The following is a 22,400-nucleotide window of genomic DNA, read 5'->3' on the forward strand; positions in this document are numbered from 1 at the left end:
GGTTTCTGTTTCATTGAAGTTTGTGTCTGTTAAATTCATGATGGGTGGGTGAAAGGTGTGTTCATTTTCTTTGTTGCGTTTTAAGGGGGTGTTACTGTCTTGTTTGTTGTGGGTTTGTGACTGTATGAGTGCATTTAGCTTCTTATCTAACGTGTACTGTTTCCGGATAGCTAGGTTAATTATTTGTCTTGGGTTTTTTTGTTGAAAGTTATCCCAGAAGCTAGTGGTAAAACAAGGGATGCTTCTAGGTGTCTTTCATAGAGTTTGGTATTAAGGTATTGTTTTTTTCTATAAAGGAATTTTATTTTTTCTGTTAACCATATTTTATTAGTCTTTTTCTGTGTGTTCCATGCCTGTGTTTATTGCTGTATCTCTTAAGTTACTAGACACGCGTTCTCTTAAAAAAGCAATGTACTTAATCACATTTGCTATTTTGATCTTCAGGTTCTGATATCTGAAAGCAACATTCTTTGCCTGGTTGGCTGGGATACTATAATCTATCAGCTTCATGTCTGTATTGATAATTTGAGTACACAAGTACAAAGGATGAGTTGTCCACCTAATCAATACTAGATTTTACAAAGTGTCTAGAATATTTACATTAAAAGACAGTACCGGTTTCGACCTGTAAATAGGTCATCATCGAAAGCAAGTAAGTCAATAGGCGCTACTCCAGTTACAGTAAGGATTGCAGGTTCGGATACCGTACAATGTGTACATGCTATTCGCAACGCTGCTCTTCATTTTACCGCAGCTATCATTCTCCTATACTTTTCTATCATCAGTTATTCAGCCCATACCTCGGAGCCATACAGAAGTAATAATAGTAATCTATATCTTAAATTTTTTTATGAAAACTAAAGTCGGTCAGTCCGGCAATTCTATCCAATCGATTTCCTTCCTTTTTTTAAAAACTGGAAGGTATTCATGCACAGATTTGTCATTAGGTACTATAAATCACTTAAGTTCCACCTTCCTCAAATTATTTGATTTTTTCAATTTTTTGTCCCTTTGAAGCAATCACATCTTTGGCTCTAATCGAGGTACGGAGTTTGGTTTGGCCTAAGAACACTCAGTGGATCAAGCTCTTTCATTTCAGCTCATTTCACTATTCAAATTAGTTGATTCTGTGGAAAGTTATGAGTGCACATTCAATTTGATGTCTCATTTCTTCAACATTTTTTTCTCATTGAAGCAATCATATCTTTCATTCTAACTGAGGTACGCAGTTCATTTTGGTCTAAAAACACCCAGTGGATCAAGTGCTTTGTTTTGAGGTAATAACTACTTAAATTGGTAGATTCTGAGAAAAGTTATGAGTACATATGTCCCCATGATGAAGATCTTTGAAGGACTTTTTAATAGTTCGGCACGTAGTGTTGTTCCAAGGAACGTTTAATTCAATTTCTTTGTGTGATGTATTTTCAAGTGTTTTTTTGACATAATATTACATTCTATTACCACAGCAGTTCATGTGCTTTATTTCATTAACTCAAAACTTTGCAAATACATCTGTGAGGATAGTAACGAACAACACCATACTTATGTACATTGCGGGCGGAGCCAGCGGGAAATGCAGGTGGGGTTAATATGACCTACAGTTCTGTAATTCTTTAACAGATGAGTAATAGGTAAACTCTACCAGGTTTCACACATTCAGGTCACCAAACTGGAATTCAAGGGATATTTACATTGGCTATTCATTAAATATATATATTGGGTTATGCTTTCCCACTTCAGTGTTCTGTTCAATATGACCAGATTCATAAATCATGAAAAACTTTAAACAATGGAATTCTCAACATTTCATTCCAGTTCATGAGCTGAGTCATCATCATCATCATCATCTGCAGTTTCCAGGTTTTGGCCGGGTCTGCTTAAGAGCTGAGTAAGAATTTTAATTCAAAGATTACCCATAGCCATCCAGATTTTGAAACTTCAGCATTGACCTTTTGGCCTTTAAGAAATTTGATAAAGACTTTGACAGATGTCAGTGGGAGGCTGTAACTTCATCTCTACTGTGCCTTGGAATGAACCAATGTCTAGTTGTGTGTGTATTATAACTGAAGCCTATTTTCTACAGATATTGATGATGGTCATCTTAGGGACCCAAAGTCGTTCTTCCCCATTGCTACAACTACAACTGCTCCTGAACCATCACAACTACCTGCTGAGTGGAAATCTGACTGTCAGATGAAGGGTGGTACAGGGCTGGCACCTCATCCCACTAACTGCAGAAAGTTTCTCAACTGCTGGAATGGCAAAGCTCACGTACAGGACTGTGCCCCCGGAACAGTGTTCAACCCACAGACCCTAGTGTGTGACTTTCCATACAGGGTCAACTGTAAACAGGCATCTGAAATAAGAACAGGTAAATGACCTGATTAATTTTAATGATGAAAGTTGGTTAACATCCAACTTCATGGGTGATATACAGGGTGGGGCAAACCTAACACATCGGAGAATTCACAGGCTGGAGCAGGTCCCTTTGTCCGACAATACACGGGCCTCACCGAAGAGAGCCATAACATAATGCACTAGAGTAATATATTTAACTGACAATTTATGGTTCTGAAGGTTTTGTCTTAACTGTAATTCATAGCAGCTGTTGAAAATGTTCACGAGTCGTATCTGATTATCTGTCAACTAACTGTGCATCATACCCCAATTTTTTGGTTGTGTAATGGAACTTCGTCAATTGCATGCATATTTTTCCTGACCCAATAATGTGTATTCTGAGTGTTCACATATCCACTAAGATGAAACCAAGCTTTGTCTTTCATTAAAAGAAGTGTGGGAATCATAGTTCCATCACATACAGATAGTAAAATCCTCCTAAGAATTGGAGCAAGCAGTTAGAGCATTAGGGGTTAATTAATTAACCACTGACATTTTATATCATTACGACCTCACAACAGAATGTCAAGAATTGCCACATTCTTGTGCAAGCTGCTGAGATAGCTTTTTTGAACTCAGTTCCATTTTGACTTGATGGCTTGAAATATCTCATCAATTGGAAATGGAATGTGTTTTCTGTACTTCAGAAACAACCACACCATTGTACTTTTCAGTGACAAAGCAGCTACCAGATAACGTCTGTGAAAATTACAAAAGCATTTTTTCATGTGATTTTTGCTTAAGATATATCTTTCAATGGAAAAAAAAATCGTCTTGTGTCACATTTTCACTGTAACACATCTTATCTGTTCAAATACTAGCCCTCAGCTCGCTGGCAATGAATAGAAAGTTTCTCTTGTTGTCTATCAGGAAAGTTGCTATATGTGGATGCCCTACAGGACCTCCTACAGTCCCTGAATTACCCAGCGCATTAGGTTCTCCTCACCCTGGACAATAGGGTGTAATTCTTGTGAGTGAAAAGTAATCAAAGTACATAATCACTTTCATATGCTTCATGTTCTGATGACTTGTAGGAACAACTTGAGCTTCATTCAGCTATTAGGATACTTAGTAGTCTTTCCTGAATGTGGATATTGCAAGAAAATATTTGAGTAGACTTAATTCCTTGATCCCCAAATTCTGCTGGGTGTTCTGGAAAACAATTTCAATATTTTGAGAGAAGATAGCAATCATCAAAACAAGAAATAAAAGTCTTACAAACATGGTTTAAAAAAATCAATCAATCAATCAATCAATCAATCAATCAATCAATCAATCTCCTCAAAGAATTTAAATTCAGCAGTAACCCAACCACAGCTACTGACTTTCTACAGTCACTAAATCAAAACAAAAGGAAAATAGGGCAAGAAACTACAGGGTCTCTGGATTGTATTCATTCCAGCAGCAATGCCTGGGCCCTGTTCAGAAAATTAAAAATGGCAAATAACACTATCACACCAAAGACGTCAGTTTGGAAGATATGCCCAAGTATGTGATTTCTGCCTCATAGGTTACAGTTGGAAAGTACCACAGAAGGCAAGTCAAATCTCTCCTAAATGCAAAGAAACACTCATCTCCACAATCCTCTGAGTTCTGCACTCTGTTTCAGACAGAAGAAACTAGGCAGGCCGTACAAAGTCTAAAACTCAGGAGGACTGCAGCAGTTGATGGTTGCATCATTTCTAGTTTCTTGGACCTGCTGCTATGAAATGACTTACCAAGATATCCTCAAATATCTTAGAAACTGGTAACCTGCCATCACTTTTCAAGGAAATCAGTATTGTGGCGGTACTAAAATCAAACAAGGACTATCAGAAGCAGGAAGTTACTGTCCCATTGCGCTCCTCTCACGATGAAACTACGAGGGTTGGAACTTAAATAGTGGCAACACTGCTGTGGAGATGCTATGCAACGGAATCTAATATTGTCCCTGATAGCACACGTTGATTACATAGCTACCTTACCACAGAGCAAATGGACTCGCCCTTCCCAAATCAGCTGCGTGTGCACAAGCGAGACAAACACAGTCACGTGTGAGCTAGCGGTCTAACGTAACATTGTCACTATGTTTTCCAAACAGGAACAATGGAGCTGGATCAATATTGAATGTGCCAGAGGTCGTACAGCATGACAGTGTTATCAAGGTCCTCAAGAGGCTTGCGGGGAATCTGCCATTGCCTTACAGAACAGTGGCACGTTGGGTAAAAGCCTCAACGATGGTCGGCAAACTGTGGCGGACATTCATCGGGCAGGTCGTCCTACGAGTGAAGAAGAAGTGCATGTTCTTGCTGTGTTACTGGACAGTGACCGATTGAAACCAGATGATTCGTGAGCATTCGCTTCAGAACTGTTGCAGAGATTTGACAGGCAGTAGACCATTCCACTCGCACCATCAACAGAACAGGCTCTGCTAAAGGTATATACAACTTCCACATTGCAGGCAGTGGGTTATACACAATGCTGGTGACTACATTGAAGGACAGTAAAGGTTGCTAACATGTAACTCTTTTGTGTCTGTTGTAAATAAATAGTTGCCACTATTTAAGTTCCAACCTTCGTAGTTATATCCCACTTGAACAAACTGGATTCAGACCTGGAAAATGATGTGTTGATCAGCTTCTCATGCTAACCACTCATACTGAAAATGACTCTGAGGAGAAAATGGTAAGCATAGCTGTCTTTTTGGACCTCACAGCTGCCTAAGATACTGTATAGCAAGACAAGCTACTCTTCAAATTCATCAGTATAATTTCTTGTCAAAAACTCACCACATTAATCAGTAACATGCTGAGCAATAGATATTTAGATATATTTACAAAAGACCCCAGGAACATATTATACAAGATAAATGATAGACTCCCTCAGGGCTTTACGCTGGTCCCACTGCTTTTCAGTGTGTACACACATGACCTTCCTGAAACCAAATCCATGAAATTCATACATGCCAACAACTTTGTCTTAATAGCTCAAGATGGCAACTTTTCAGAAAATGAATTGGTACTCATATCAGACTTGAAGATACTGGAAAACTATTTTGAACGCAACTACCTTAGACCTAACCCACAAAAAAAAAAAAAAAGACTTACAAAATCCATCTTATTAATGTAACTAAGATCAGAACTTGGAGTCATATTTTGCAGAAACCAAGAGGCAGCTCTTAGGAAGCCAATGCTCAAGTTTTCAGATCCACAGTCCGAGCTCTTCCTCATTCCATTGCTGAGTACTATTCTTCAAATTTGCTTAACAATGCACACGCAAGATCAATAGATATCCAGCTGAACCCAGCAATACGCATCAACACAGGGTGCATTCACCCCACAAACATCCATTGGCTACCTGTTCTAAGTAACATACCTCCACCATCCTTAAGGAGACAGCAATCACTGTTGAACCTCTGGAAGAAAATAAAAGAACAATCCTTACCTTCATGTTCATAGAGACGTGTCAGTGACCTTTGTCAAAATGTTGAACTAAAGACAACCTTCTTCACGAACAGCATTTAACTTAAAAGATCTCTCTTTGTGAGCGGCCAGCTGTATTCCGTCCACCCAGACAGCAGTGGAGGACATTAAACGGTTTGAGGACTGTTCATGGCAGATGTGATATGACTCTCTTCAAATGGGAATGGGAATGGAAGGACTCGCCTCAGTGTGATTGTAGAGAAGAAAAGAAGGTGACGGCTCATATTGACTTTGAATGCCTTCTCAGTGCATTCAGAGGCAAGATAGAAAATTTCAACAGCATGACAGATGAAACTTCACCTTTCACAATTTGATATAGAACTGTCTCATGACGATTAGTCCTGTTATAAAATGGAGCCTGTCAAGTGTGCTCAGAATTCAATTTCCTAGAAAAATGTTTATTTGCATTTTCTTCCTAATGCTAAACAGGAAAAATGCCTTTCTGTGTTTTGGTGCATGCTTTATCTGATCTTTAAAAAATTAACGGGTAAACTATTAGTCTTGCAAACTGAGTTAGGGAGCACATACGCAGGGCTTTAAATTAAATTTCCTACCAAATGCTTATATGCGTTTTCAATCAATCAATCAATCAATCAATCAATCAATCAATAAATCACTGTGATCACAAATCTGGAGGAAAGTATATCTTTATGTTGTATGTTTATGTTTGTTTATCTATGTAGATAATGTAAATAGTTAGTTCATCATACTCTAAATAAATAAGCTATTAGATCAGCACATCTTCTACTGCAAGCTCTTTGGCAAAAAACAAATGAGGAAACATAATGCAGCTATTTGTCATCTTTGTTTGTGTTTGCACCAGTAGGACACTTAGCAGACAGCAATATGTACAGTACGATACTGATTCCTAATAAACTTATTCCATACTGCAGTATTACTGTACCAGTCGGATAAACTATTTTCGTGTCTATTGTTCATTTGCTTAAGACCAGAGAAAATGTTTAGTTTAAATTATTAAATAGAAAACAATAGTACAGTATTCCTGTTGCAACAAAACAGCCCCAATTCAGCTGACACCAAAATAAGAATTTAAACAAAGATGTAAAACTTCTCATCCTTGCAGATTTTGAAACTTCAGCATTGATATTTAATCCTTTAAGGAATTAAATTGGGGCTTTAACGGGCATCAATGAGAAGTTGTGCCTTAATCTCCACTGTGCCTTGAAATAAATCAAAGTTTATGTATAATAATTGAAGCATATTTCCTACAGATATTGATGATGGTCGTCTTAGGGACCCAAAGTCATTCTTCCCCATTACTACAACTACATCTGCTCCTGAACTACATGTTAAATGGACATCTGACTGTCAGATGAAGGGTGGTACAGGGCTGGCACCTCATCCCACTAATTGCAGAAAGTTTCTCAACTGCTGGAATAGCAAAGCTCACGTACAGGACTGTGCCCCCGGAACAATGTTCAACCCACAGACCCTAGTGTGTGACATTCCGTACAGGGTCAACTGTAAACAAGCATCTGAAATCAGAACAGGTAAATGACCTGGTTAAGTTTTGTTATGAAAGTTGTTTAACATCCAGCTTGCAAGGTAATGTTCAGCAGTGATGATTCTGCAAATGAAATAAAAGTATACATTCACTTTCAAATGTTCATTCCTAATACTGTTGCAGGATTTTCCTTCAGATGTTGAAGATATTTTGATGTGATAATGTCTGTAAAATCAGGCAACATACTATACATTCGAACCTTGGTGTAACAAAATCACATGTTCATATTTGAGCTCCAGAACTAAATATTCGATCCAATGTTTGCAGTACTGTGTGACTGAAAATGTGGAACACAAGAGAAAATATGACACTTGGTGGACTCCAGTTAAGTATGCAGGGTGGAGGTCAACATAAAAAAGGCTCCCTTTTTAGGTATATCATTTGGTTTGTGATTAATAACTCCGAAATCAAAAGACATATGAAGGTGGTTAACATATATAATGATAAAGCATTTGACACATTATATTCAAATAATAAAATGGTCCAAAACCTGAAAGAATAATTTTTCAAGGGAAGGGTTCTTTTCTGAAAAATTGGTGATTTGAGTTTCTAAATATTATTTCCGACCACTCATGTGGAGTACCATTAGAAAGCTATCTCTGAGCATGAGATGGTGATACATAGCAGTTCTCTATTATCCTTAAAGACACATTTATGCAAGGATAAAAAATGTGAGAATTTCTTAATTTCATATTGACTTCTGAATGTAAGGTTTTTTTGGTTTTTTTTGCTATTTGTTTTACGTCGCACTGACACAGATAGGTCTTACAGCGACGATGGGACAGGAAAGGGCTAGGAGTGGGAAGGAAACGGCCGTGGCCTTAATTAAGGTACAGCCCCAGCATTTGCCTGGTGTGAAAATGGGAAACCACGGAAAACCATTTTCAGGGCTGTTGACAGTGGGAGAATGTAAGTTTTGAGTGATGATGTATGTGTCCTTGGATATATGATCTTATGCTTGACATAATGGTAACATTATGGCAGACTTAGGACAATTAGGGCAAAAGTTACATGTTGCATGAAATTTTGAAAATTACTTAATGTTTGGTATCATCGGAAAGAGGAATTTGAATAGGACTGAACTGTGTCATCATAATTCTTCTCAGATACCAACTTTACAAATTTAAGTGGCACGGAATCATATGACATTTTTTAATGGCAAACACGGACCCGTACAGAATGTTACAGTGTGACCGAGCTCAATAGTTGCAGTTGCTTAAATGTGGTAAGTATCCAGTATTCTGGAGATAGTGGGTTCAAACCCCACTGTTGGCATTTCCTGTCCCATCATCGCCATAAGACCTATCTGTGTCGGTGTGATATAAAGCAACTTGCAACAACAACAACAGCAACAAATATATATATACAGTGTGCTGCAGTGTACACATGTTCAGGCTATAAAATTAGCCATCTTTCTCACTAGGTAACCAGCCAGATTAGACTATCTAATGTGTCTTTCATTTCATCCAAAGTTAGACTTGCATTATGCAACGTTGTCATGGAAACCCAGTCCCACTCTCCGTATGAACTGTGGAAAGGTTTGGAATTAAGTCCAGGCTTTTGGCATGCAATCTAGTGATAAGAAATTGTATACCACCACCTCTCCTACCATGCCAGCAACATTCTGATAGTGAAATGTTTTTCCCACCAGTGGGGCTTGAACTAGCTAACCATGGTGTCAGACAAATGAAATGGCATATGGCTTTTAGTGCCAGGAGTGTCCGAGGACATGTTCGGCTTGCCAGGTGCAGGTCTTTCAATTTGACTCCCGTGGGTGACCTGCGCATCGTGATGAGGGTGACACATACTCCCAGCCCCCATGCCAGCGAAATTAACCAATGATGTTTAAAATTCCTGAACCTGCCGGGAATCGAACCCGGGACTCCTGTGACCAAAGGCCAGCATGCTAACCAGTCAGCCACGGAGGCGGATGGTGTCTGACAATATAGACTTGACACCTTAATTGATCATGGCCACCATATGGGCTATCTGTACAGGTGAATCACACATAATCATTATAACTGTACTGTAACATTCATCATCACTACAATAATGGAGGTAAATTTTCTTTTTCAGATACTGGTACTTCCAAGACCTCAGGTGGAAGACAACAGAAACACATCCCATCAACTACAACCCTCAGTACTACCACTACAGCCACTACTATAAGCACAATCACTGAGACCACAACTACGACGACTACTTCAAGGACTCCTGCAACTACAAGATGGCAGCCTACCACTCAACTCCCAGCTACACCAAAACCAACAGAATCTTATCTTCACCCTAAGTTGCCAGAACTCTCCATTCCTACCAACTCCAGTGGGCAAACTTTGAGACTCAGAGGTGGTACTGGGCCTTGGGAAGGTTATGTTGAGATCCAGGGTTCCCATCCTGGCTGGGGCTTAGTGTGTGACAACAATAATGAATGGACCATTGCTGAAGCTTCAGTTGTCTGCAGGCAACTTGGATATCTCAGGTAAACAACATTATATATGTCTTGCCATCAACTAGAAACACTCAACAAAGGTCTTTGTATGTATGTATGTATGTATGTATGTATGTATGTATGTATGTATGTATGTATGTATGCATGTATGTATGTATGTATTACTTTTGTTATGTAGTACTTTTCGATAGGACCAATAACATAGGTATTTAAAAATTAAATTTTAGGCCTTCTCCTAAACTACCATTTTGCTCAGCGTGAATAAAATTATTTATAGCCTAGATTGTAGTAGCTCATTCCCCGACTTTTCATACTGATTTTCATTAAATGCTCTTCGCCCGTTTTCTCGTGGTGCGTGTACATACATACATACATACATACATACATACAGACAGACAGACAGACAGACAGACAGACAGACAGACAGACAGACAGACAGACAGACAGACAGACAGGTAGAAATTATATAAAAGTAAACAGTGCATTGCCTTGTTACTGTAGACACAACTGATACAGAAATACCATTCTTTTTAAATTCTGAGCAATGCACAGACAAAACTCTTATTTTATATACATAGAAAGCCACATAGAAATAATACTTTGTGGTGATTCAAAATAGATTTTGCTAATGGAAACCAATACAGTTTTAATACATATTGTATAAAGCTGCAATTTATACCTGGTAATTTTCATTCCTACTCAGGTTTTTGCCAACTCATCTACAACTCGTAAATAGATTTATTTACAGACTTTTGTTTTGTCTCTTGTAGATTAATATGTATTTCTCTCCAATGTTGAATTAGTTGTTTATTTACAATGTGTTCATTGTACATAGAATGTTGTTAGTGTTAAGGAATCACTTGAGAGTTCTTATACTACCAATGCAAATGGTCCGTTATTGAACACTATAAATTTTCCAGCTGACTCATTCCTCGTTGCCAGCATTTTATCCCAGTGTGCTAAGTTGGGCTCATCAGTTGGTAAATAGCTCACGCACCAAGATGCATGGCTACTGCATACCGTGGAGGCCACTGTGTAGGCTACTTGGAGCCACCGGCAGTGCCAATGCACTATGAGAGACTTTGTCTCATTACCAAAAACTGGTGCCTGCCTGGCCATCAGATGATTTAGATGTTGATTCCCATAGGGAACTTGAAATACTTGTCCCGAATGAGTAAATTTATAATACCAATATAAATGGTCCATTATTGGACATTATAAATTTTCCAGTTAACTCATTCCTGGTTGCCAGCATTTCGCCCCAGTGTGCTAAGTTGGGCTCATCAGTTAGTAAATAGCACACCCACTGTTGTATACAAGGAACTTGGTATACAGTAACACAACGTAAAGTGTATTGCTTCAATAGTTTTATACAGTAATTACAAGAAATATAATGAAACTTGTCTGGAAGCTTGATTGATTGCATGCAGTTAATGCTGTTATTAAATGATAGACTGAAAGTCTGTGGCACAAATATATATTTACAAAGTGAGAGTCCTATATACACATTCAAACCTATCTTGAGGAGGTAGTCTATTCCACTGGGAAATGTCCTTGGATAGTTGAAAACTATCTGCTGTGGGATAACAAGTGTAACTTGTAGAGAGAGTCGCATTAGTAGAATGCTAGTATTGGACTTAGACTTGCAAGGAACTTGCATCAATACTTAATTTGCAGAATGCTAAGATATGATGTAGATGTTGATTTTCATAGGGAACCTAAAATATTTGTCCTGAATGAGTAAATTTATAATACCAATATAAAGGTCCATTATTGGACATTATAAATTTTCCAGCTCACTCATTCCTGGTTGCCAGCATTTCGCCCCAGTGTGCTAAGTTGGGCACTGGTGAGGACTTGAGAGTGTAGCAGAATGCTTGACTCGGGACTCGAGGTGGCTACGGGAATCAGGGAAGGTGAGGCAATGTCCAGAGGTGAGACCTCACGACCAGTGATCAGTCCACCTGTTCAAGACACATTTTTAAGAGGAATGCCTCCGTGTTTGACTTGCGGTGTGGTCTGATCATTGGACACTGGGGTAGTCCTCGGTAAGGCGAGGAACGTCGCTCCTTATATAGCGCTGGCTGACGTGACAGACGAGCATGCCAGGCGCAGTGCAGTCATCTCGTAGGCTCTGGAAACATCGGTGATGTGGCGGGTTGCGGAGTTTGTAGGCACGGTGCGTGAGCACGGAGGACACACACAAGACCCTCCCCTCCTAATTACGCTGGTACGGCGCGAAGCGGCAACGGCGCTGGCGGTGGCAGCGATGCTGGGGTGGAGAGTTGGCTGTGTCTGTTGTGCTGTCCGGAGCCTGGGCTGGGCGAAGGAGCGTAGAATCGTCCTGAAAAGAACCCATGTTGATGAAATGGTCCAGAGCTCGTTCGGCGATAGATTTGTTAGGAGTTACAAGAGAATCAACAGAAGGAGATGGACGATAGCAGAGGCAGATCTGGTCTGGTGGCGGCAGATGCGTTTCTCTGCAGTCTGGATGTCGTAGAGACGATACCAATATAAATGGTCTGTTATTGGACATTATAAATTTTCCAGCTCACTCATTCCTGGTTGGCAGCATTTCGCCCCAGTGTGCTAAGTTGGGCTCATCAGTTTGTAAATAGCAGACCCACCAAGACGCATGGCTACTGCATACTGTGGAGGCCACTGCATAGGCTACTTGGTGCCACCGGCAGTGCCAGTGCACTATGAGAGACTTTGTCTCATTACCAAAAATTGATACCTCCCTGGCCATCAAATGATATAGATGTTGATTCCCATAGGGAACCTGAAATACTTGTTCCGACTGAGTAAATTTATAATACCAATATAAATGGTCCGTTATTGAACATTATAAATTGTCCAGGTAATTCATTCCTGTTAGCCAGTGTTTCACCGCAGTGTGCTAAGTTGGGCTCATCAGTTGGTAAATAGCATACCCACCGAGACGCATGGCTACTGCATACTGTGGGAGGCCACTGCATAGGCTACTTGGTCGGTTGGTCGACAAGAGATGATATGAAAAACGGAGATGAAAAATAGACCCGACTGAAAATGGCTTGGTAAAGGAGGCAGTAGAAGTCTGTGGGAAGACAAGTGTGAAAGTGAGGGAGAAGATAACATCATGGTGGAATGAAAGAGTGAGAGCAGCTATAAGAGACTAAAATGCATCACGGAAAGAAAGAAAGAAAGAGACTGCAAGAAAATAACATCAGAACTCATTATGGATGAGGAAAAGATCAAAGATCTTGAACAGGTGCACCAAGATAAGAAGCTGAAGTTTAGTTCAGGATAGTTCAAGAAGAAAACACAAAGAGTTGGGATTTTTACAAATATATTAGATGAAGAAGGCAGAGACAATATGAAGTTACTATGCAGTGTGGTAAAAGGCAAAAGGAAACTGATGGATATCTTCAAAAGATGAAAATGCCAATATAGTCAAAAAGGAGTGTGATATGAGACAGGTCTTTAAGAACCACTTCAACACCCTACTGAATGGATTCAGAGAAAGAGAGACCTTATATTTTGCTACTTGTTTAACGTCGCACAAACACATCAAAGGTTTTCGGCAACAGGAGGATGGGAAAGAGCTAGGTTTAGGAAGGTAGCAGCCATGGCCTTAATTAAGGTACAACGCTAGCATTTGCCTGGTGTGAAAATAGGAAACCATGGAAAGCCATCTTCAGGGCTGCCGATGGTGGGATTTGAACCCACTATCTCCCCAATGCAAGCTCACAGCTGCGCAACCCTAACTAGACAGCCTACTCGCTCGGCGAGGAAAAGAGAAACATAGAGCCAAATGTGGAAGCATGCTCAGAGGAACCCCCTATGACCTGGATAGAAACAGAAGCAGCATTAAGAACTTTGGCTATGAGAAAATCACTAGGAGTAGATGTACTGAATACAGGTAGTGTAGTGTCTGCAATGGCTATTCAGAGTGCTTTATGCAGTGTGGAAGGACAACCTGGAGACTGGAATAAGGGTGTTATCATTTCTTTGTTCAAGAAAGGGAATAGTTGAAAATCCAGCATCTGTAGGGAGGGGGGTAACTCTCCTGTTACATGGGCTGAACATTCTCAAGAAAATCATAGAACAGAGGCTGCTAAGAGATTTTTTTTTTTTTTTTTTTTTTTAATCACAAACTTAATAATAAGTAGTTCTAAGTTATAAGCAGTTCAGGTTATTCCTCTTGAATTCAGTGTGAACCAGTTTGTACTGTAATAATAATTTTGTCTCCTATTGACAGGGGTGCTGAATTCTCTTGGCAAGGACGCATCTTGAAGCCTCATGAAGATACTGTTAAGGTGGCAGTGGACAGAATTACATGCACAGGAAATGAAGCATCCCTTGCCTCATGTCGAACCGTCCCTGGACAAGGGAACTGTGTGATACCACGAGATGCTGTTGGGGTGCATTGTTACAAAAATTATGTATCGCAGTGTAGGCCTGGAGAGATGAACCACAACGGTAAATGTTACAGTCTCATCGTCCCACAGGAGACCGACGGAAATGTCGCATTCACACACGGAGAAGCTCTTGCACATTGCGAAAACCTGGGAGCTCAGCTGCTCGACATCAACTCACAGGTATTTCACTGGCTTAGATTCCACAATCATTCTCCTAGGGCCATTTTCAAATATTTAACACATTCTGTCAGTGTATCACTTGATTTAATTGTTACAATATATTTTTAATTTTATTTCATTGAAAAAAAGAAGATTTATAATATCAAAGCAAACTTTGAGTAGTAGTCTTACTGGTAGAAGTGATTGTTCAAAATTGTTCAGCATCATCCCTTTACATGTTCCATTTGTAGCAAAGATTATTTGACATCCCGAAATTTCTAACTGTACATCACCTGAATTCTGTGCCTGTAAAAATTTGTTCAATTTACAATTTAATCAATGTATTCTCTACCCCAGACACATTCTTTACAGATCTAAAGATTTATGTTGTAAGTCAAAGATTCCATCTTGCTGGATATTTGGAAGTACATGTTGCCACATTTCTTATTGTCAAGAAGGTAGTTCACTGAGCATTAATATGTCTTTATACTTTCATATTCAATTTTTTTTTTTGCTAGGGGCATTACGTCGCGCCGACACAGATAGGTCTTATGGCGACTCAATTTATACTAATCTGTATACTTATATAAAAATCTGAATGTTAGTCTGTTTGTTTTTCTGTCTTTCTTTCATGTAAAAACTACTCGACAGATTAAGCACAAATTTGGCAAGCTTGTAACTGGTACCTTGGATTAATATACATTATATTTATTCAATGAAAGGAAATGTGAATCAGGTTGGAGGTGACTCTTAAAAGTGAATACACTGTCATGACGATTAGTCCTGTTATAAAATGGAGCCTACCAAGTGTACTGAGAATTCAGTTTCCTAGAAAATAGTTTATTTGCATTTTCTTCCTAACACTAAACAGGGAAAATGCCTTTCTGTGTTTTGGTGCATGCTTTATCTGATTAAAATGAAAGTAACGGGTAGCCTGTTAGTCTTGCAGAGTTAGGGAGCACATATGCAGGGTTTAAAATTATATTTCCTATCAAATGCTCATATGTGTTTTCTTCTTTACTCTAATGATTTGCCAGATAACATCACATTTTTATGTGTTAATGGAGCATTTGAAGCATGCATCCAGCATGGGGTCAGAAAAACTGCAGATAAAGTACATAAACTAGTGTTGTAGAAACCTTTAAGGAATAGAATTTCATAACAATCAATAATACCGGTATATGCTACATATAGGGCAGTTTAGGAATTGTTTAAGAAATCACACGTGCTTCTTCTACAACAGATTCAGCTGGTTTATGTGTGGGTAAGGAGGTGAGCCAAGATGGAAGGATCACCCCTCTCATTCTTGCATGGTGTCGAAGGCAAAGAGTGATGAAAGGTTATCTGCTTCTTTGAGTCTGATTGATTGAGGGACTGTCATATGTAGCTTCTGCCAGCTATACTAACACTAACAAGCTTCACATGCTGTTCATGTAGAACAATGAAACAGGTGTGATTCACTGTTGGTTGAAATTCATATCAAACTGGAAAGAATTCCATGTGTGCAAAGCTGTGGGTAAATGTTAGTAAGAAAATCAATTATAAATACATACGATTTGGATTTTATTTTATGTAAATTGTATCTTGTTTATTTCTTAGGAAGAGAATGACTTCATTTCTGAATGGCTCCTCCAGTTACAACCCAGTATTACGAGCGTGATCACTGCCGGGGTGGGAGTGTCCATCAGCCGCAGGACGGTGTGGATATGGGAGGGTTCCAATGCTCCATTCAGTTTCAGTAAGTGGTGGCCAGGTGAGTACTGTTACTGCTATTTCATGCTGCTCAACCAGCTGCTGAACTCAAATCTCTAATTTATCACTGTATGTAGATCTGGGAGGGTTCCAATTTACTGTGCACTTTCAGTACATGGTGAGTACTGCTACAGCTATTTCGCCCTGCTTGACCCTCTATTGAAAGATCTCTACATTATTACTGTGTATGTTCTAGGCTGGATTGGCAACAAACCCAACTCTCCATCTGTGGGCGACAGACCACAGTGTGTCGTGGCTAAACGTGTGTTCCCGTGCATATTCTCCAGATTCAGGGCAGCCCATACACATGAAAGTGAAGATCTTTGTGAGGCTAATTATTTCTACTGGGACACAGAAGACTGCAGCCTCACTCATAGTCACCCATATATTTGTGAGAGACCCCATGATGATATTGGTAAGAACATGTTCCCTGTGTACATCACATCGGGTATCTTACTTCATGATGTTCGATGTAGAAGACGTCTGTAGTTTCAGAACTGAACTTTCCGGACAAATTGGCCGTGCGGTTAGGGGCGCGCAGCTGTGAGCTTGCATCCGGGAGAAAGTCCTCTCTGTTGAATGTCAATCTTCACCATGTCCTTGTACCTGAGTCATAATATTCATATTCATAATTCCATCCCAGTTCTTAATGTCACTTTGTATATATTTGTTTTCATATGTTTTATGTCAATTGTGTGCATGTACATTTGTTTAGTTATTAGGTGTTTTACATTAAGGCTGAAGATGGCCAGCCCCGGCCAAAACTAGTCCCTAATTAATGTAATTTAAAATATTACACATTATAGTATTGAAAGGTGGACCATTACTACATTAATTTAATAATTATATTGTACTTACAATTCAATACGGATCAGAACCAGAACCTGTGAGTCTTGGTCACCCTCTTGGTCTTTTGTCTTCAAGTTTTAGATCGTACATTCTTTTTGGTAATCTGTTATCACCCATGCGTCGCATTTGTCCATACCATCTCAGTCGCTGTACTGTTATTTTGTCCTGCAGTCTTACAACTTGTGCCTGCTTGCGGATTTCCTCATTACGGACTCTGTCCCTCCGTGTTTTACCGATCATGCTACGGACAAATTTCATTTCTGCTGCCTGGATTCTACTAACATCGTTATTTCTCATGGTCCATGTTTCGCAACCATAGGTCAGGATTGGTACTTAATAAGTTTCATATATGACTCTCTTACATTTTGTTGGTATTTTCTTATTCCATATTATGTCTTTAACTATTTTGTAAAAGTTGCTACCTGTCTGAATTCTGTGGGAAATTTCCTTGTCTATAGAACCAGTATCAGAGATAACACTTCCAAGATATTTTCTTACCTCCAATGGTTTGGTGAACTTTTCTCTGAATCTCATTCATCACAGTGATGAAAAGAAGAGGAGACAGAACACAACCCTGTCTTAACCCAGATTTTATATCAAAGGTTTCAGTCATTCCTACAGGTGTTTTGACTTCACTTCGGGTATCTTCATACAAATTCTTGATCCGGTGTATCATGTCATCCTGTATTCCAATTTTCTTCAGTGTTTCCCACACCTCTCTGTTCACTGCATCAAATGCTTTCTTGATATCCAGAAAGGCTAACCACAAATCTCGGTTGTCTTGTATTATTTTTCCATTAACTGACGGACTGTAAAGATTAAATCAATTGATCTCCCCTTCCTGAATCCATACTGTTCTTCGAAGATGTTCTCTTCAATAAGGGGTCTGATTTTATGCTCTATAATTCTTTCATAAAGTTTACCAACTTGAGATGTTAAAGTGATGCCTCTATAGTTGGAACATTTCTTTCTCTCTCCTTTCCTGAAGATTGGAATTATGATGCCTATTTTTCAATCGACTGGTATGTCCCCTTCTTTCCAGATCTTACAAAAGAGTCTGTAGATCCAATGTTTTCCAGAAATGCCCATAGCCTTGATCATTTCTCCATTAATTTCATCAGCACCAGCTGATTTTCCAGTTTTGATGTATTTCCAGGCATATTCTACATCACTCCATGTTAAGTCTAACCTGTTGTCAGAGGCAGACTTGCAGGATGTAGTACCAGTACTGTCTTTTTGTGTAGGCTGCATGCAATTCAATTTAGCAATTCATCAAAGTAAGTCCTCCAAGTCTCTTTGATCTTCTCATCTTCAGTGATCAGATTTTCATTATCATCTCTTAGGTATTTGGAGTGTTCTTTATCTCTTTTTCTATTTTTCATCATCCCATATAACATTTTCTTATTACCATTAACATCCTCTTTCAGTTCATCACTCCACTTGTTCAACCACTTCTCTCGTTCTTCTGTAACAACTTTGTTTGCTTGTTTTTTAGCAACCCAGTATAGTTCCTTATTATGATCAGTCCGGTCCTTGAAATATTTTCTGAACATGTTGTTCTTGTTCAGGACAGCAGTTCTTGTTCTGTTATTCCACCATGGAGTTTCCTTCCATCTTCTTGTGCCACTGGTTTGTCCACAAACCTTCTCAGTTATCATTACTAGATTTTCTTTCAGATCCTTCCATTTCTCCTCACCTGTTCTTTCATCTGTGGTATCACTGTTTTGATGTTTTCTTGGACCTCTATTATTCTATCATTGTCCTTCAGCTTCCTAGTCTTGAGTTTCTTTACCTGTGTGGTTGTTACTTCTTTAAACTTGTTAAACTTGAAGTATCCAATGAGGAGTCTATGATCACTTTCCAGGGAGACACTAGGAATCACTTTTATGTCTAACAGTCTATTTTGTAGTTGTTTCTTGATCAAAAAGTAATCTATAAGAGATTCACTTTTTCCATCCCATCCATATCTTGTGACCTTATGGCTTTTTGGTTTTTGATACCATGAGTTCCCTATTATAAGGTTGTTCCTCAGGCAGAGATCAAGTAGTCTAGTTCCTTCTGGGTTTCGTGGACCCCATCCATATGCTCCTAGAATACTTTCATTTATCCATCTCTCACAGTTCATACTTGAGCATTCATATCCCCTATGATAATCGTTCCATCTCCTCTTGTTCTTTCCTCTATGTCTTCTTCAAAATGTTCTTTTTCTTCTTCTTCACAACCAGTCTGTGGTGCATAGCACTGAATGATGTTGATGTTCTGGGAAGAATCCCATTTCAGCATTATGTGAAGAATCTGATCAGAAACATATTTTACTTCTACTACATGATCTTTCATTTGATGATCCATAACAACACCAACTCCATTTTTTGCTTGATCTCCACCTGACCAAAATAGATGATATCCCTCTCTGAGTTCCTTTGATCCTTTTCCCTTCCACTTGGTTTCACTGAGACCCAGTATGTTTATGTTCCTTGTTTTCATTAAGTCTACACATTCCTCTATTTTGCCAGTTAGTGTCAGAATGTTTAGCGTGGCAATTTTGATTACAGTCTCATGTCGAGTTTTGTGTGTTCTCCTCTTTGGTTGTGATGGAGCATTGGGTATTGAACCGTCATTGATATCATTACCAATGAGGGAACTAGAGTCATTATTCTGGTGATAAAAATATTTCCATCCGAGGCCTCGAATAGTTTTGAAAGCAATTCCAAATTATTCAGAAGCTGACTTGCTGGGCATATCACTTCAGAAGATTTTTTGTCAGGGTTATCTCCCTTAGCCTTTAATAGTCCCCTATCAACGTGCAAGGCAGCAGGCCTTGAGTCAGATCTCAGGGATCAGATATTGCCTCTTCCGCCAGATCTGCCGTACCAGTGATTTTCACTTCCGCCTTCACTGCCGTTGAGGTCTTCGCCCGTATCCCTGGGCATGGGTTCTGTGTTATACCCCACAGGACTGGGTCCCCGACTGAACTCAGCCATCCTATCACTCCGGCCTACTGAAGTGTAGGGTGCCCACCCCCGCGACGTGGACACGCCAGACAGGAATTACTCAAATGGAGGAATAGGGAAGGTGACCCTATCTCCCTTGAGCCGAGTTAATGGTTGTGTATGGTGCCACAACCATAGGCACAATCCCAAGCCTACCTGTACAAATGATTTCACAGCCTTTCTGAACACCATGAGAAAAATACCAGAGTGCTGAACACACCACTGCACACTCTTCGTAAGCATAAATCTTCAACCTACAAACATTCCTTCATTGTTGTGGGTAGTCGTAAAAGGAACATCCTACTGCAGGAGCTTAGATATCAAACCACGGAAGCTTTAAATGAGTGTGCTCAAGGTATCTCCATGGGACAAGCTTGTAGAACAACATCACTTTTTCTCCTTCTTTATCAACATCATCATACAATCTTCGTTACTGTTATGGAAGGTAAGCAATAGAGCCTGTAATAGTTGTACTCAGCTATAGTTCCCAGTTTAAGTAATCCTTGTCTAGATTCCTATTTTGTAATATTAATTGTGCACACTTGTAACATGGTTACTAAATCTTTTCTCAATGTGAGAAATTTCTGGTATTCAACATTAAATTGTAAATAATAGTACGGTTATGTAGATTATTGTTGTTAAATTTCTTCGTAGGTATTATTATATTATTATACTTAGGAAGCAAAATGTCTATTTTATATTGTTTAGTACGAAGAATATTTTTTAAGTAAGTACCATTTTTAAATATGGTTGCTGCTGTGCTTCGGTTGTCGTTCAGAGCAGAGCTTAATGAGATTAATGGTATTTAGATTTATTAGGGTGGTAGCAGCGTCTGTGATGCTCTCATCCATAATTACTTTCGATAATGTTATTTATCAACAAGAAGGATTGGCTATGGGATCGCTGACCTTGGGTATCTTAGCCAAGATTTACTTGGATTTTTTTGGAACACACTAAAATTGATGATCATAATAATAATAACTTTGACAACATCCTTTTCTGGGCAAGATATGTAGATGATACCATAGTAATTATGGATGAGAGCATCACAGATGCTGCTACCACCCTCATTAATCTAAATAACATTGACCCACATATAAAATTCACACTTGAATCCGAAATTGAACGGAAAATTAATTTTTTAGACTTAACTATTATCAGGCACCCAAGCTACTTAAGATATAAGATTTTCAGAAAACCCACCCAAACAGTCACTACAATCTGTCAAGCTTCTTCACACCCCCAAATTTACAAACGAGCAGCATACAACAGCATGGTGTACCGAGCCTTCAATGTTCCCATGTCTAAAAGAGACCTCAAAAATGAGTTGAACATCATTTGTAATATAGCTAAATCCAATGGATACAACAGTTTCTTTATTGAAAAAATAATCAGTAAATATAAATATCGCCCCTCTACCACTTTGAAAAAAGATAAACAAAACAACTCCTCCCTTTATATCTTACGTTCAATGAACAAATTTACTAAGTCACCAACATCTTTAAAAAGCACAATGTAAAAGTAGTTTTCAAAACCAACAATAGGAACGCACAAGTCTTACATAATGCCACATCCTTAAACAAGTTCAATAGTTTTTCAAAATCAGGAGTATACAGGATTTGTAATTCTTCTTACGTCGGACAGACCGGGAGGAAATTTAATATAAGGTACTCGGAACATGTCAATGCCCTGAAGTACAATAAATTTTCAACTCTAGGACAGCATATGCATGACTATAATCACAAATTCACAGACATAAAACAAGATATGGAAATTCTCAAAATCATCAACAAAGGACCCCTCCTTAATATTACTGAAAGCTGCTTAATACACACTGATCAATATTTTAACCCGAATCATAATCTTAATGACATTTCAGAAAAGCCAAATATCCTATTTGACCTTCTAATTCCCATTTTTAGAAACGTCCAACCAACAAGTCATAATTCAGTTTTTCATAATACTTACAGCACCTTTCCTCAGCATCCACCTCTTTTCCCACATCCTTCGGCCCCGCCTTAATTACCCCCGTCCCCTCCACCCGCTCTCCTTTCCTCAACCTCTCCCCTCGCCCCGTCCCACCACTCCTTGTCCCGCCCCCCTCTCCTTGCCCCGCTCCTTCCTTTTCCTTTGAATCTCACAACCATTGGTATGAGGCACACAACAGTACACCACGCACCACATGCCACAACGAGAGGTAAGTCTCATATAACCTATGCCATTTGACTAACACGCTCTCTCTCTCTCTCTCTCTCCTTCTATTCATTAATTTTATCTAATTTTATCTATCATTTATTCATGTTAACTTCATGGACACCGCAATGAATTGTGAATTTATACCAGCCACAAATTAAGAATGTGTCAGTTTTAACCATATCTTCATGTGCTGTCCTGACAATGTCCAACAGCAGTTCAGCA

General features: G+C 39.1%; 1 protein-coding gene across 4 annotated transcripts in view; it reads left to right on the plus strand.

The window, feature by feature from the left end:
• LOC136878831 (antigen WC1.1) overlaps positions 1-22,400 on the plus strand; it is a 144,545-nt gene that overhangs the window by 37,869 nt on the left and 84,276 nt on the right. The window contains exons 3-8 of one of the 4 annotated variants that reach the window (XM_068229027.1): positions 2,084-2,371; positions 7,091-7,369; positions 9,460-9,862; positions 14,073-14,412; positions 15,991-16,144; positions 16,340-16,558. In XM_068229027.1, coding sequence (XP_068085128.1) covers positions 2,084-2,371; positions 7,091-7,369; positions 9,460-9,862; positions 14,073-14,412; positions 15,991-16,144; positions 16,340-16,558 — 1,683 coding nt within the window. The remainder of the gene's footprint in view (positions 1-2,083; positions 2,372-7,090; positions 7,370-9,459; positions 9,863-14,072; positions 14,413-15,990; positions 16,145-16,339; positions 16,559-22,400) is intronic. The other 3 variants (XM_068229028.1, XM_068229029.1, XM_068229030.1) reach the window with 3 other exon arrangements.

This window comes from Anabrus simplex, chromosome 8 (genome assembly GCF_040414725.1).
Source record: "Anabrus simplex isolate iqAnaSimp1 chromosome 8, ASM4041472v1, whole genome shotgun sequence".
NCBI classification, from domain to species: Eukaryota; Metazoa; Arthropoda; class Insecta; order Orthoptera; family Tettigoniidae; genus Anabrus; species Anabrus simplex.